Source organism: Rhynchophorus ferrugineus, unplaced genomic scaffold, assembly GCF_030347505.1.
Source record: "Rhynchophorus ferrugineus isolate W39M unplaced genomic scaffold, kcgeb_rfMv2 rfM2, whole genome shotgun sequence".
Classification (NCBI taxonomy): Eukaryota; Metazoa; Arthropoda; class Insecta; order Coleoptera; family Curculionidae; genus Rhynchophorus; species Rhynchophorus ferrugineus.
The window spans coordinates 7,708,784-7,725,151 of NW_027472581.1; the positions used below are offsets into that span (position 1 = coordinate 7,708,784).

At 32.5% G+C, this 16,368-nt stretch overlaps 1 protein-coding gene across 2 annotated transcripts; it reads left to right on the plus strand.

The window, feature by feature from the left end:
• The first annotated feature begins 6,313 nt into the window (after positions 1 to 6,313).
• Positions 6,314 to 12,384, plus strand: m-cup (ankyrin repeat protein mann-cup). Of its 2 annotated transcripts, none has more exons than XM_076396255.1 (9): positions 6,314 to 6,796; positions 7,064 to 7,402; positions 7,458 to 7,717; positions 8,221 to 8,395; positions 8,628 to 8,881; positions 8,943 to 9,208; positions 9,255 to 9,407; positions 9,467 to 9,751; positions 11,927 to 12,384. In XM_076396255.1, exons 2-8 carry the CDS (start codon positions 7,203 to 7,205, stop codon positions 9,698 to 9,700), a joined length of 1,542 nt encoding a protein of 513 aa, XP_076252370.1. In that variant the 5' UTR covers positions 6,314 to 6,796; positions 7,064 to 7,202; the 3' UTR covers positions 9,701 to 9,751; positions 11,927 to 12,384. The 2 variants fall into 2 exon arrangements, with proteins under 2 accessions (XP_076252370.1, XP_076252371.1); XM_076396256.1 differs by having other exon boundaries at positions 9,282 to 9,407.
• The last annotated feature ends 3,984 nt before the right edge of the window (positions 12,385 to 16,368 follow it).

The window sequence follows — 16,368 nt, forward strand, 5'->3', positions numbered from 1 at the left end:
ATTACTTAATATTACATTACTTAAATTAGCTAATATTCCATTCAATATAGCATTCATTACAATTTTAGCAGCTGTTTTAGCTACAATCATATTTTTATTTGATTTTAATAACATTCACCTCTCACTCTTTGATACATTTGTAGCGACCTTGAGGCATGTCTAATTTTACATCGTGGAATAACGGTCTACAAAATACCCAGAAATATAATCCCAGATGTTGAACACGGGCGGGGTGCCAGCAGCGCCAACTAGAACCCGATAACGAACAGCTAGCGGCAACCCCGAGACGTTTATCTGGGATGTTATTGAAGGGTATTTCGATCATTCAGTAACCGACCATCGTTTAGTTTAGACGTGCCACCATCGACTGCCCAAGCCTCGTCACCAGGTAACACCGCTGCCATCCGTTTGATCTATTTTGTATTTTCCTCATTTATATTACTTCAATAAATAACGGTCACATAATGTAAACACCACTGTTTCATTTCATTTTACCTCCATTCACCGAGCCATATCATTTACCCTAAACATTCTTATGAATTCCAGATCGATTAGGCTCAAATTTAGAAGTAGCAATATTTTTACCAAAATAGGGAACCCCAAACATAAAAATATTCAATCGAGACAAACTTCAATGTTTCTTATCAGTGCTAAGATCAAATGAACTGTTGTAGTACGTTATGGTGGGTACAGACCTGAGCATTTGGGGCGAATTTCGTGGGAAAATTGAAAATGTACATTAGCAGAACTAAATTCGGCGAACATTCGTGATGAACAGGTTTCAAAATTGGTTCAAAGTCGTAGTGCGCATGCACTTTGTTTAGTTCCAATGTTCGCCACAATGACTTTCAGCGCTTGGCGACGAGCGCAGTTCCAAGAGCCGCGGGTCGGGCTAACAAATTTGAGCGAACGTGGGAAAAATTGGCGGGATTATAAATGACATATGTTTTGGTTTTGAGAAAATAACCCCGTTTTTCCTTTTTTATTTAATTATTACTATAAAGATGTCTTTGAAATATGTGTTTTATATATAATAATGCTTAATAATAATACATATAATTATATAAAAATCTCATAAAAAAAAAACAGGAAAAATTAAAATATTTAACTTTGATTTCTATTTTGCAAATGGTAATTACAAAAAAAAACGTGTCAAAATTATGAATTGTTTTTCTTATCGTTCATTGAAGGGAATTACATTTATCGATACACTTCATAGTACAAAATTTGTGAAATCATATGAAAAAGTATTTCACAACTGGTGAGAAAAAGATGTTTAATAATAATCTCATAAAATAATAATTATTAACAACATGGAAATATAAAGTTTGCCAACTAATTCTCTATGAATTAATCATAGAACAATGCAAACATTTTAAAATGTGACAAACACATCAACATGTAAAAAATAACCACCAACTAAACGCACTATACTCAACAATCGCTTCTTAGCTTCTTTCCAAAAAAAACCATATCTTCGAATATAAAGTAAAATTCATTAAACAAAGTAGGTTTAGAGAAAAATTGATTTACCTATGTTATTCTTTAGACAGCAGATATATCATTAGTTTCAAAGTGTTACTCCTTCATTTTTTCCAAGATATGTCTCAAATGTGCTTGTTAGCAAGATTATTTTTTACTTTATAATTTGAAAAGATAGTAGCATAATATCGTCTTATAAGGACTGTGGCTCTTCCATCCAAATCACCTTGCACTTGTCAGCTTTTATTTTTTCATACTAATTAGCCATTGTGTCTGAAATAACCCATTTAACAAATATTTCACCTTCAAAATAGTAATAAAATACAAAATACATCATGCAGTAAATACAAATTCATACCTGTTATATAATTTCGATAATAAGACCGATGAATTGCTTGATGACTCCATTTATACATTTTGTTCTATCAAATAAAGGTAATATTCTTAATTTAAGTTTTTTTCATGTCTACCTCATAGTGAAATTTTTACAAATACATTATTTTCGTTTGGAACTGAATATATCTTCTGGTGATTTTGGATCATTTTGTAATCATCACAGAATCATTATAAATGTTGGAAATCTCTTCACGAATCTATAATTAGAATACTAAAGCCGTATAAACATAACGAGCTTTATGTTATATTCTTACCATAAAATTCAAACGAGTTAAATTTCAATATTATTCGTATTTTCTCCTTTATCAAAATTTTGTTTATTATGTTACCGTCTTTTTAGGAAAATAACACTACACGTATAGTCAAAAAATGATTCACAAGACATTTTATTTTAGCATGTCATTATGAAAAGTAGGGTTATAAACAAAAGAATACAGAGCTCCAAACCAAACGATGCGAACCATCAAATGATTTTTGGAGACCGAAACTTTCCGAGAAGAACCGAACGCCCCAAGAATTGATTTTGATCACCGCGAACGGAGAGATTTTCGCCGAATCCATGCCGAATTTTCGTGTATATCCCGAACGGACTCTGTACTCACCATTAGATTCGATTTCTCGATTGATTGTTTGTTTGTAAATGGAAACGTCGCATAATTAGGCGGAAACAACCGAGGTTTATCGAATATCGGTCGGGATTCTCTAAAAATAGCCACTTTACACATATTTATACAATTTTACACTGATACTACGTTCCTCTTGCCTATGAATTGATCGAATTACAAATGAGAAGCAGTTATAAATTAATTTATTATTAAGACTGTACTAAGTAGATAGATGTTTTATAAAGAAAAAGGCCAGTATGTACCAAACGAGCAAGGAAAATAAGGTCCTTTATTTGAACGGGCATTTTCTCTCTGGGATTTCAACTTGTGACAATAAATAAAAGAGATGTGCCGTCGACTTGACCGCCGCGATACCAACCCGTCTTTAGTAAACATTATATTAAAAGATAATTCCAGAAAACCGCCATAAATGTCATCATAAATTTATTCTAATTAATTATTAAAATTATTAATTTGTATTAATAAGGATATTACCACGGCTATTAATTAGTCAAAGCCTCGTGGTGGTATTATATAAGAAATTGGTCGCTAATTAGAGTTGTATTTGGGGGTCGTAAAAAGTAAAAGGTCATAAATTTTCCTCATAATTTAATGCAATTAAATATTCCTTAGAGATGATTGGAAAAATCATAAATACTCCCAGTCACTATAAAAAGAAAATAAACTGTAATAATGAAAGTAAAAAATATTTTTAACAAGAAAATTGAACCGACTTCAAAAAATAAATAAGGAACTATTTTAACACAAAAAAAAACAATAATCACTTTTAATTTGTAATTTAATTTTGTGTATATGTCACGAATTTATATTATTATTTTTGTATTATACGATTATTACGTACAAATTTTATTTTAAAACTTTTTTATTTGTGTTTAGAATCTCAGTTTGATTTTTTTAATTTTGTAGTTAAGTTAGTGTTAGATATTTACTCAATAAATTACGCTGTTTTATTTTATTAATTTATTAAGTATTGCAATGAGTAGGCCAAGTAAAGGTGCAGCCCGTATAAGGAAAAGTATGAATAAAAAAACAATAATTGAAAATAAGGAGCGTTTCAGGCCCGGGGATCTAGGTGTTTTGACAAATGTTATAACCAAACTGGAACAACAACAAGAAGTTGTTTTGCCTCCGTCGGGAATCGAACCTGCGACCTCCACGTGTGAACTGAACGCTCTAACCAATACACCATAGGAGCAGTTGCCTATAGTAGCAGTTAGCAGAATTTCTTCGCCTTTTCATATAATACTCTGAACTCCTTCCGATTTTCTGTCACATCAGTTCAGCAATAACATTACACACAAATATCTAATTAACAGGTCAATTGAAAAGTCTCCGGTCTACCATAGTAAAATAATTTTTTTTGGAAAAATTAGATTTTTTATTCAACATATTCCCTTCACTCTTGAACACCCTTGACACTTATTATAGCGACCCTCCAACTTTTAGGTGTCATTTTTGTAGTACGATTTGTACTTCGCTTCAAAATAGGCCTCAGTTTCGACAATCACCCCTTCATTCGATGAAAAATGTGTTCTCAGCGAGCATTCCTTTGAGATCTGAGAACAGGAAATAGTCGCTGGGGTCAGATCTGGAGTATACCATGGATGAGGAAACAATTCGAAGCCCAATTCACGGATTTTTGCCATCGTTTTCACTGACTTGTGACACGGTGCATTATTTTGGTGAAGCAGCACTTTCTTTTTCATCAAATACGGCCGTTTTTCGGCAATTTCGTCATTCAAACGATCCAATAACGCTATATATAGACCACTACACATATAACGCGCTTGAATGTAAATGGCGCCCAATGAACCCTTGAAAGGAATTATTTTTATTGAAAAAAACTAATTTTGAAAAAATATATTTTTTACTATGGTAGGCCGGGACCTTTTCAATTGACCTGTTATCTATTGAAATGCAGTTTATCTCCGAAATCGACAATTTTTATGACAAAGTGATTACCAAATTTACGAACAGAAAATAACTTAGAATGGACTTGGATTTATAGTAAAAATTGCAGAACACCTTAAAATTTTTATCAGGAGCCGCCCCTGACATGAAGGCGCTTTATACAATTTACATTATTTACTAACGTGCCGTAAAACTTTTGAAAAGAGAAATTAATTGTAATTTTTGTTTACATTCAATTATGAGTAACTAGCAAACCGAGAACTTGAAGACTTCTACAAAATTGTTGTGTTATACTGTAAGTAGGTCTTTAGCTATTTTTTTAATTGTATCCAAAAACAAATTTTCAAATATCATAAGAAAGAGTAAATTTAAAACATTTTAATGCCGGCTTGGTTGGCGCAGTGGTAAAGGCGACAGGACGGTTGCGATAGTCACGGGTTCGAATCGTTCTGGGCCATGGTCGTAAATTTATATTGGTAATTGTTTAACACTTGCGATTGTGAGGCAAGAGTGCAAAAATCAGATAAGGAAAATGATCCCAGTCACGCCAGTAACCAGGATGGGTAATACCGGATATGTAAGACAGATATAATGGTTATATATAGTTAAAATAAGTTCGACGCCCACGTTAAACTGTAGGTCCAGTCCAGATAAACCCTCGCCGGTACATTAAAACAAAAAAAAATGATGGCACTAAATACTTTTGAAAAAGGGAAAAGACAAGTTTTTTCTTGTACATAGTCTTTTTTATATGGATTTAAATATTTTATATTGTATTCATATTGTTATTGAATTTTATTTGATAAAATTACTTGAATAGGCAATTATAACCCCATTTGGGCGTAGCGAAACTTTTCTCCAAAGGTCCATATTAAGTTTTCTCTATATTACTCTATGTCTACTATACTGATTATTTGAGTTTTCTTTAAACTCAATTCTATAGTAAGTTCAATATATCATAAACAACAACGACCCTATGACAGTAACAGTTCAAAGAAATATCCATAAAATATCTATAAATATAAAACTAAAAGATATAACAAATAAATCGATATAGAAATATTTTAAAGAACAATTTCCTATATCCTAAATCAATAATTATTTTAAAATTGTTTTTAAATTAATTTTGTATTAGAGTCAAAATATCTAAACGTCACAAATAATATATATTAATAGAAAATGGATTAGCGACAAATGAAGAAAAACATGCAAGTTTTTAGTTGAAAACAAAAACTAGAATGATTTTAATGGAGTCATGTCCGCTTATTACCGACGCAATACAACTCATCCTTATGTAGCTATGGAGACTAATTTCCTATCTGATCATATTCTGCTTTAATAGATCCTAGAACAAGTTCGACAGGATGTAAGATACAATTTTTATATAACTTTTGTAATGCGCCTAACATCTAAAATAGGTAAAAAAATAGTTAATATATAATTATTAAAAAGTATTATTATACTAACTTAATAATTCATATACAATTTCCAAGACACAAAACATATATACAATATACACATACTTCTAAGAATATTAGAAGTTTGTATATATTAAAAAAGTAGTAATATAGTTTTTAAAACTAATTACGTTTTAAAAACATATTACTTTAATAAAAATTTAAAATTATTATTAAAAAAATTTTAAAGACTAAATTACTATATTAAACTGTATTACTATAATAAACTAAAACTAAAATAATTTTTGAAAGTACCGACCATTGTAAAACCAAATACAATATAATAATAACTCAGGGTTATAAACTTTTTAAGTTATAGTATATATCTGTAACCAACATATCTTTTAATGTCAGTTTCGTGTATTTCCAATTGCCTATATCCACATGCTTTGTTAGTTCGATCGTAAAGTAGTTAAAACGCCCCAAAAGAAAAATTATAAATACTCTATTACTGACAGAAAACAAATGAGTAATTTTTTTGACGTCTTAGGGAATATTCGTATTTAAGCTCCGTACGGTTTGGTTCTGCAGCTGTGTTGTTTAGTTAAATACAAATTCACATTTTCACGGCGAATCACCTTCAGGTGATTCAAAAAACGGCTTCAAAATTTCGCTCTCACAGGATATTGCTGCGTGGAAACACTCGAAGGGTGATCCGGTTAATGAGAAAGATGCAATTTATAATGAATTAGTAGATCAAGTAAAACATTCAATACCTGGGGCAAGGTTATCGTTTGGCCTTAGAAACAGACTGGAAAAATTACCCTTTGAAGCACGAAAAGAGATAGTGAATCGATCGAGGCTAGGATGCGGTCCATTATTCATTGCTTGCAAGAAAGGTGAACTGGAGATCGTGGAATATTTGTTGCGTTTTTGTGGAGCTAACATTGAACAGAGGGGCCTTTATGAAGTTCAGGAGGACAGGTAATACAATAGTTTAGCCATTTTCATTTTATCATATATTTGTCTATTTCATATTTTCAATTTTAACATTGACCTCTTTATCAAAACAAACATGTTTACACTTCCATTCAAAAATTGATTAGATAAAATTCAAAACTATATTAAGAATGTTTAAATTAAACATCTTCCTAGTTGGTATATTTACTGATAAATTGAATTAAAGTTTCATTGCATTATTTATAAAATGTAAAATTATAGATGTGATATGAGTGTATCACTTAACCCTAGGTCTACCCATGTTGTTACACCATTGTGGTGTGCTGCTGTATCAGGCAAACTTTCTGTTGTTGCTGTTCTCCTTAAAGCTGGAGCTGACATTAATGCGGTATCAGACAGTGGATCAACACCTATAAGATCAGCATGTTTTATGACACATTTTGAAGTTGTCAAATATTTAGTGAAACATGGAGCAGATATAAACAAACCTAATTACAATGGAGGCACTTGCTTAATAAATTCTGTACAAAGTGCTGTACTTTGTGAGTTTTTATTGAAACATGGTGCTGATGTAAATGCTAAAGATATACAAAATAAAACTGCACTACATTATGCTATTCAGGAACATAGGTATATAATGTTGACATCTAAAATTATTTTTTAATTAATATTTATATATTTAAAGGCTGGAGACCACCAAACTACTTTTGAAATATGGCGCCAACCATAATGCTGTATCTAGATATGGAGATGATGCTCTACAAATGGCCTGTTTAAAAGGAGCCACAAGGATTTTTGAGTATCTTACGATAAATGTCTATTATAGCCCAGAACAACTTGCCAATGCTCATGAACTGATGGGTGCAACATTTCTAGATGAACATAATGATCTAACAGTATGCTTAAATCATTGGAAACAGGCATTAAGAATTAGACAAGAAAATGGTAAGTATAGTTTAGTTTAAATAAAATTTAGATGTTTGAAGGTGCTCCTTTTAGCGGCACAGTTTTGGTTTGGCTTGAACTTACTATTTTTTTAACAATTATGATTTAGTGGTAAGTACCTTATATCGCTTTATTAGCAAGCATGTAGCAGTTGATATAGGCAGCACTAAAATATTACGGTATTAGTGGAAGTATGATTTGATGAGAATTAAAACCAAAGAATAACCTCTCTAATTATTACTCTAATTATAGTATTTTCTTCTATAGGTCCAAATATTATAACTGTTTAAGTAATTATTATTTTAAAATGAGTACTTACTACTACTGCCATAATAATTGTAAATTTGGTCCTTTTTATACTTTAACCATGAAATGTTTGTCGTTGCCTCAATGCGTTCAATTGCCTCGTGCGTTTTAAAAGGCTTTGCTTCTATTGGTTAATAAAGATTTGTTTATTGTTTTACATAAAAACTAATATGATGCCGGAATGTTATGTTTTTCAGAACTGCTGCCAAAACAACCACAGTTGACGCCACACGAAGGATACCGTAATCAAAAAGAGTTTGAATCTCTAGAAGAACTAGAATCTGTTTCAACTGATCTGGACGCCGTTAGAATTCAAAGTCTTTTGATTGCAGAGAGGATTTTGGGGGCACATCATAAGGATACTATATTCAGGTAATATTATATTTTACAGTAAGTTCTTTCCGTATATAATATCTGTAAACTTAACTCTCGGATTCCATTCGAGAAATTAGAAAACCCAAATCAAAATCGATTGAATTTTCGGTATTTATCGAAACTGAAAGTTGATGATTTTAGTTCTTGTACTGTAACTATTGTTTCAGATATCTGTCTTTCTCTTGTTCTATTTTCCATTTATTATATTCCATATGTATGTATTTTGCAGGCTGATGTATAGGGGCGCATCCTACGCAGATGTAGTAAGATACCAAAGATGCATTGAGTTATGGAGGAGAGCTTTGCAACTGCGAATTGAAAAAGACACTATTTTATACACGGACACTTGTTTCACAGCCCAAGCTTTGATAAGACTAATGGTTGATTATAAAATTAAGTCGGTACAAAACAAAATCAATAACACACAGCAAAGATTTCATGATATCTTAGAGACGTTTAAGTTGTTAACGTCTAATGCGGCAGGTCAGTGTGGTTAATATATTCCGAATTAGGAATCATCCAATTACATATCAATATATTTTAGATGTGAAACCACTTCTTTCAATAAGGCCGCAATATAAACGACAATTGGAGTTCTTCGAGAAAATGGTCAAATGTATAACTCATCTAATTTACCTCATGGTCGAGACTATCGAAACGCCAGAAAATAGAGAAATCGTCAAAAATTTAGTAAAAGACGTGTTAAGGAAAGACATTAGATGCGTTGGAGTCGGTGATACAATTTTGCATTTATGCCTTTCAAGACTTAATACCATTAAATCTAGCTATTTTGCTGACGAAGAACCAACTGTAAGTCAATTTTTGTGTATTTTAGTGTTTTTTATAATAACCCCAGGTAATTTTATGTTCTTATGCTACGCAGATAGTTTTTCCCCATTTGGGTGTTTTGGAAGTGTTGCTAGAGAGCAACGCTGTCGTCAATGCTAAAAATGAGAGTGGTTGGACCCCCCTACATGTAGCAACGAAGGCGTATAATTTCGATAATGATGTAAGCATTAAAATGAATAATAAAAAGGACTCTTAATGTTGATATAAATATACTTTCAGGTTGTTAAACTCCTTCTGAAATATGGAGCTCATCTTGACCAGCCCGATTCCCAAAGCAGAACCCCATTGGAATCGATCTCTGATTTAGTTCGTCATCACGTAGCCGACCTATCCCTTATAAACTATACAAGTCTGAAGTGCTTGTGTGCATCTCTCATAGTCCAAAACAAAATACCTTACAGCGGCCAAATACCAAAAACCTTAGAGAATTTTGTAAAGCTTCACGAACCTTAACCAATGAGCCATTGATTTTTTTTTGACCATGGAGCCATTTTGAAGTATTAGGTAAGTTTTGTGTTGTCATAAGAAAGTTGTCAAGTGAATAGATTTGGAGTAATGATACTATAAAGTACTGTTGTATTTGAAAGAGTCATTTGTTTGAAGAGTGTAGTATTCATTCACCCTTCCACCCACACATGTTCAAAGCGTTTCTGTGGCTATCATTTTGCACTGTAGTCATATCTTAATAAAATTGCTTTAACCACACTTCTTCAAATAGTTCAGACTTGCAGATTATAATAGTATTAAAGTGTGATATTCATAACAGGTCAATTGAAGAATCCCCGGCCTACCATAGTAAAACACATTTTTTTGGCAAAATTAGTTGTTTTTATTCAACATAATTCTCTTCAAGGGAGATACACTGATTCTAGCGACCCTCCAACTTTTCGATACCATTTTTGTAGTACGATTTGTCCTCTGCTTCAAAGTAGATCTCAATTTCGGCGATCATCTCTTCATTCGACGTAAATTTCCCAGCGAGCATTCTTTTGAGATCTGAGAACATGAAATAGTCGCTGGGGGACAGATCTGGAGAATACGGTCGATGAGAAAGCAATTCGAAACCTAATTCATGGATTTTTGCCATTGTTTTCACTGACTTGTGACACGGTATATTGTCTTGGTGAAGCAGCACTTTCTTTTTCTTCAAATGCGGCCTCTTTTCGGCGATTTCGTCCTTCAAACGGTCAAATAATGTTATGTAATAGTCGCGGTTGATGGTCCTTCCTTTTTGAAGGTAGTCAATGAAAATTATTCCATGCGCATCCCAAAATACAGACGCCATAAACTTGCCAGCCTACTGTTACGTTTTCCCACGCTTTGGAGCGGGTTCATCGTGTGCAGTTCACTCGGATGACTATCGATTGTACTTCGGAGTGAAATGATGAAGCCATGTTTCATCCATTGTCACATATCGACGCAAAAACTCGTGTTTATTACGCCTGATCATCTTCAAACACTGCTTCGAATCATCAACTCATTATTTTTGGTCAAAAGTGAGCTCCCGCGGCACCCACTTTGCTCAGAGCTTTCTCAACCAAATATTCGGGAATGATATGATGTACACGTTCAGTTGATATCTTTAGAGTGTCTGCTATTTCATTCAATTTCAATTTACTGTCATTAAAAATCATTTTGTGGATTTTTAAAATGTTTTAGTCGGTAACAACCTCTTTTGGGCTTCCACTGCATTCACCGTCTTCGGTGCTCATTTCACCATGTCTAAACTTAACATACCAATAGTTGGATGGTTGATTTTCCTGGGGCAGTGTCCGAAAACTCTATCAAGCCAAGTTTTTGCTTCAACTGTATTTTTCCCTTCAAAAAGCAATAGACAGCTGTCATATTTATACACGCATCTTTTGAGGGTTAGAGCTAGCTAAAAAACATATAGATTTAATTCTAGTAGCGCCATCTATGTGTCAGGTCGTGGACTTTTCAATTGGCCTGTTACAGAAGAATTAGAAAAATATGCACTCAGAACAGCCAGATTTATTATTGGTGATTATTTAGTTTTTAAACTAAATAACACATTTGGAAAGAAACTTTTGTCTATGTCCAAAAAATATAGACAGTTTTTCCTTTTTTGTAATAGAACTAAAGTAGACCAGCATTAAAACAAAGAACCACATAGAGCAGTGCCTGGAATATATGGTGAATACCAAATAGCAACGCGCGTTTTTGATAAACTGCGATACTATGCAGGGAAAAATTATTTTAGTCTTTTTAAGCAACGTTCCAAAGCTCATTGTTGGGCTCACTCTTTAATTAGTTCCCAAATATCCCAAATATTATTATAACCTATTGTTTTGGTGATTATCAAACAAATAATTCACTTTTGAGATAGAAAATGTGCTTCTAAAGCATGGGAATTAAGTCACGTGCTATGAGACTATGAGTTTTTGCTACAAATTTTTAGAAGTGGTGACTTCGATCTTAGCAATTGCAAATTCATTTGTTCTGGGAATTGAAACAAGTTTTTCTGTAAATTTATGAAAGAGTGAGAGGAAACAACTTAACATTTATTGATGATTATCGCGTTTTTAGGTTAGGCTTTTTCAATGACATAACATGTAGTATTGATATCATTAACCAAAAATGAAATAATATGTTAGCCAATATTTCACGAACTATTATAAAACGATTGAATAATTAAGTTAAACAATTGATTTTTTTCAGCTCCTTGTTTATCATCAGCAACTAGGATGTTATAGCAAATCCTACTAAGGTGTACGAATGTTTGTATATATACTGTTTGTATAATTAATGTAATTAAACAATTATATTTGTAAAAAAATACTATTACCTTTTATGTAGGTATCGGTTTTAATATTTTCGCGGTCATCTACTTAAAAAGTGTCAAATCTACACATTATATTTTGTTATTATTGAAAATTGATCTGATCAATATCTAACTGCCGGTCGTTCGCGCGTAACACGTTTTAAATATAAGGACTGGTTATAAGGCACTTGTTTATTTACAATAATCGTTATTGTTTTAGAACATCGTTGTGTTCATATTGTTATAATGATAGTGTTTTGCTCTTGATGTTTTGATGGAAATCTGATCTGTGTTATTTTTTAGTATTTAAGCATGCTTTGAACTATATATTTTCAATAAAATTTGTAAATTTAAATAGTTGTGTAATTTATGTCCAAATAATGGCCAAATATATATATATATATATATATATATATATATATATATTCCTTTGTTATAACCTTATTCTAATGGCGAAATCTATTTAGACGATTTTTTAATAACTGAGTCATATTCCGAAGTATAGATAGACCTATATGTCTGATAGAAATTACAATTTACAAATCTCATCATCAAGATAAGCTATTAAATGAAATATAAAGAACAAGAAAAAAAGCACTATATATCGATGAGATGAAGAACTCATCCCATCGGAATCCCTTACGAGCCAAAGCACAAACTCTATTAGCATTTTGAAAGAGATGACACATTCGCAAGTCAAGAAACATTTAAGCTGATTGGAGATTAAAAAAAAGTGATTTTAAGATGCAAGAAAAATTTGCTGTATGATGTTGAAATATGCAATTAAATAGTATAAATATATAACAATGAGTCAATACTTTGAATCTCTAAAGTTTATTATGTTAAGTTTATGTGAAGTAATTTTAAAAATTATATCCTACTGCTGAAAAACTATCCAATACCACAATTAATTCAAGACTATACCGAAAAACATTTTGGTTTTATCCAGTGTGATAATCATGTATTTCTCATAACAGATTATGGATAATAATTCGAAAATTATGTTACTAAAACTTGTTATCGCAGTATATTCAAGATAAGATCCGAAATGTATTTTAGATAAATTATTTTAAATAATAAATGTTCCTCTGTTAAGATAACTTATTTCTCACTTAAATTTTATATATTACAAAAACAATAAATACACCAGGCCTATTAAAAATATATTTTTTTCCTAAATTCTTAAATAAACTTGCACTGTTCTTTGCATCTGTTTTGTCTTATATCCCACAAGGGAACTAACAACTCATCAACATAGGCATTAAAATTCTATGAAGATATTTTATAATTGCTTACATTTTTTGCAACATTCATTTTAACTCTTCATGTACATATTAATGTATTTTTACGTACAATATTCGGTTAGTGCTTTGTTAAGAAATGTATTTACTAAAGAAACCGGAAATGAATCAGAAATAAATACCACTAAAATTTACAGATAAAAATGTCTTTAGTACCATACCAATTACTATCAGTTCAGCAGGCAAGAATAATTTTTCTTGTTCTCAAAAGTATAATTTTATGTGATCATGCTGTACTTTTTGTCTCCTTTTTACCATCCAGGGTTTATCTGGACTGAACCTACAGTTTAACGTACTCCAAACCACGGTCTTCGGAATAAAGCCTACCGAGTGGCGAGTGACCAACTTAGAAATCATCCCAATAGATATCCGGTCTTCCCAGCCTAGTTACTGACGTGACTGGGATAATTTTCCGTGTCGGATTTTGCACTCTTGCCTAAGGACAATCACAAACAAATTTACGACCATGCCCCAGCATCGAACCCCCGACTATAGCAACAGTAGGAGGGCCGTCCTGTCTCCTTTAACACTGCGTCAACCAAGCCGGCTGCCGACATTTTTTGGTACAATGCTATCAGATTTTGATTTTAAAAATTACGCATCCGTAGTTGATTTACCTACAATTATTTATTTATGTATACTCATCCCGACACAGTTGTGATATTTAACGACTTCAAAAACTCAACTTCAATCAATTTTTACGAATATTACCCTTTATTTTACAACCTTTTTTAAACGACCTTTAGCACCAGCGAGATTCTATCTTAGGTCGTTATTATTGGCGAGCTAAATTCTTAGCCCACACGGCTACCCGCTGGGGGCTTGAAATATTTGTATTGTGTTATTGATCTGACGGCTATACCTGGTTGCATGGTTTATGTGTATTTCGTTTTATTGAAATGTATTTATTTGTAAGACATATTACATAAAAATTTTAAACCTAAAAATTCTTCTTGGATATAAGCTTCAATCGTGCCAAATTTCACGTCTCCAGGTACATGTTTTCCTCAAAAAGGGACAATAAATTTTCGCTAAGCAGATTAATATGTAAATAATTGGTGATCTGCTGACATTGATCAAGCCAGCCCTGTTTGCTATTTCACTAAAGATGTTTAACCAGACATTTGGTTTAACATGACGACATTGTGAAATTTGATAGTCGGCCCATATATATTCTTGTACCGGAAATAAAATAATCTCTATATGCGTGTATAAATTTGACAGCTATCGGATCATTAGTTTGTGAATTATAGCATTTTGAGTGAAGCAACTTTTGTTATTATAAAAAAAATGGATAAAATGGAATCTCGCGTGTTGATAAAATATTTCTTTTTGAAAAGAAAAAATACGGTTGAAGCAGAAACTTGGCTTGATACCGAGTTTCCGGACACTACCCCAGGAAAATCAGCCATCAAGGATTGGTATGCTAAGTTTAGACATGGTGAAATGAGCACCGAAGACGGTGAACACAGTGGACGCCCAAAAGAGGTTGTTACCGATGGAAACATTAAAAAACGAGTTGATCATTGGAAGCAGTGCTTGAGGATGATCAAGCGTAATAAACCCGAGTTTTTGCGTCGATATGGATGAAACATGGCTCCATCACTCCGAAGTCCAATCGACAGTCATCCGAGCGGACTGCACACGATAAACCCGCTCCAAAGCGTGGGAAAACGCAATAGTCTGCTGACAAGGTGTATTTTAGGTATAATTTTCGTTAATTACCTTGAAAAATGAAGGACCCTCTACAGCGACTATTACATAGCGTTATTGGACCGTTTGAAGGACGAAATCGCCTAAAAACGGCCGCATTTGAGGAAAAAGAAAGTGCTGCTTATCGAAGACAATGCACCGTGTCACAAGTCAGTGAAAACGATGGCAAAAATCTATTATTAGCTTCGAATTGCTTCCTCATCCACCGTATTATCCAGATCTGGCACCCAGCGACTATTTCCTGTTGTCAGATCTGAATACAATGCTTGCTGGGAAGAAATTTTCGTCAAATGAAGAGGTTATCGCCAAAACTGAGGCCTATTTTGAACCAAAGGACAAATCGTACTACAAAAATGGTATCGAAAAGTTGGAGGGTCGCTATAATCAGTGTAACACCCTTGAATGGAATTATGTACAATAAAAAAAAACTAATTTTGCCAAAAATATGTTTTTTACTATGGTAGACCGGAGACTTTTTAATTGACCTGCAAATATCATTGTTCAAAATTTGAATCACCTTAATATTATTTGTGAAAAAAGTTTATTAAAAATGGCAAAATCTTGTGGCCTTTTTTGAAAATATCTCTTAGATTTAATTATTTTTTAGATGGTGAGACAGGGAGGTTCTTCATATAGAATAAAGAAAAATATTTGATGGACCTCATATTATTGATAGCTACTAAAATATGATCAAAGTTTCAATAAATCATTCAGAAACCTTTAAAAGTAATTTTGCATAGACTCCCTTAATTATTGAAATACTAGCGACCCGCCCCGGCTTCGCACGGGTGCAATGCTGATACTAAATTAAATACACTACAGAAAAAATATGAACGTTGTATATAAAAACATAGCGGCCCGCTCCGACTTTGCACGGGCATAAAATATATATGCCTATGTCACTCAATGAAAACATGATTAAAATCGATCCAGTATTTTTGGTTCATTCATTACTGCCCTTGGCCTGCACGCATTAAATTTGGAGTAAAACAATTCCTCTTCCCCTATACTTACTATGAAGATTTCCTGCTATCTTTGGAATATCTAAATTCATACAATTTTTATTACATTACACATTTTTAAACGCAAATTTTAAATTTGTAATATCTCCGAAAATATTTGTTTAATTTACATGCTGTAAGGAACCATATTGATCTATATTAATTGCACACTGTATTTAAGGTACTTAATTCGATAAGGATTAATGCCGTATTGCTTAAAATAGCTTCGTAAATAATCCATTTTCTCACGTAAAAAGTAAACAATAAAAATGGTTAATATGGGTTATCCCTAAAAGATAAACATATACCATCGCAGACTTTTTT

Excerpts from the sequence above, each read along its gene's own strand:
- m-cup (XM_076396255.1), top strand. The coding sequence starts at position 7,203 with ATGACACATTTTGAAGTTGTCAAATATTTAGTGAAACATGGAGCAGAT. Across the intron at positions 8,396-8,627 it reads CATAAGGATACTATATTCAG|GCTGATGTATAGGGGCGCAT; the intron begins GTAATATTATAT and ends TGTATTTTGCAG. Across the intron at positions 9,408-9,466 it reads CGTATAATTTCGATAATGAT|GTTGTTAAACTCCTTCTGAA; the intron begins GTAAGCATTAAA and ends ATATACTTTCAG.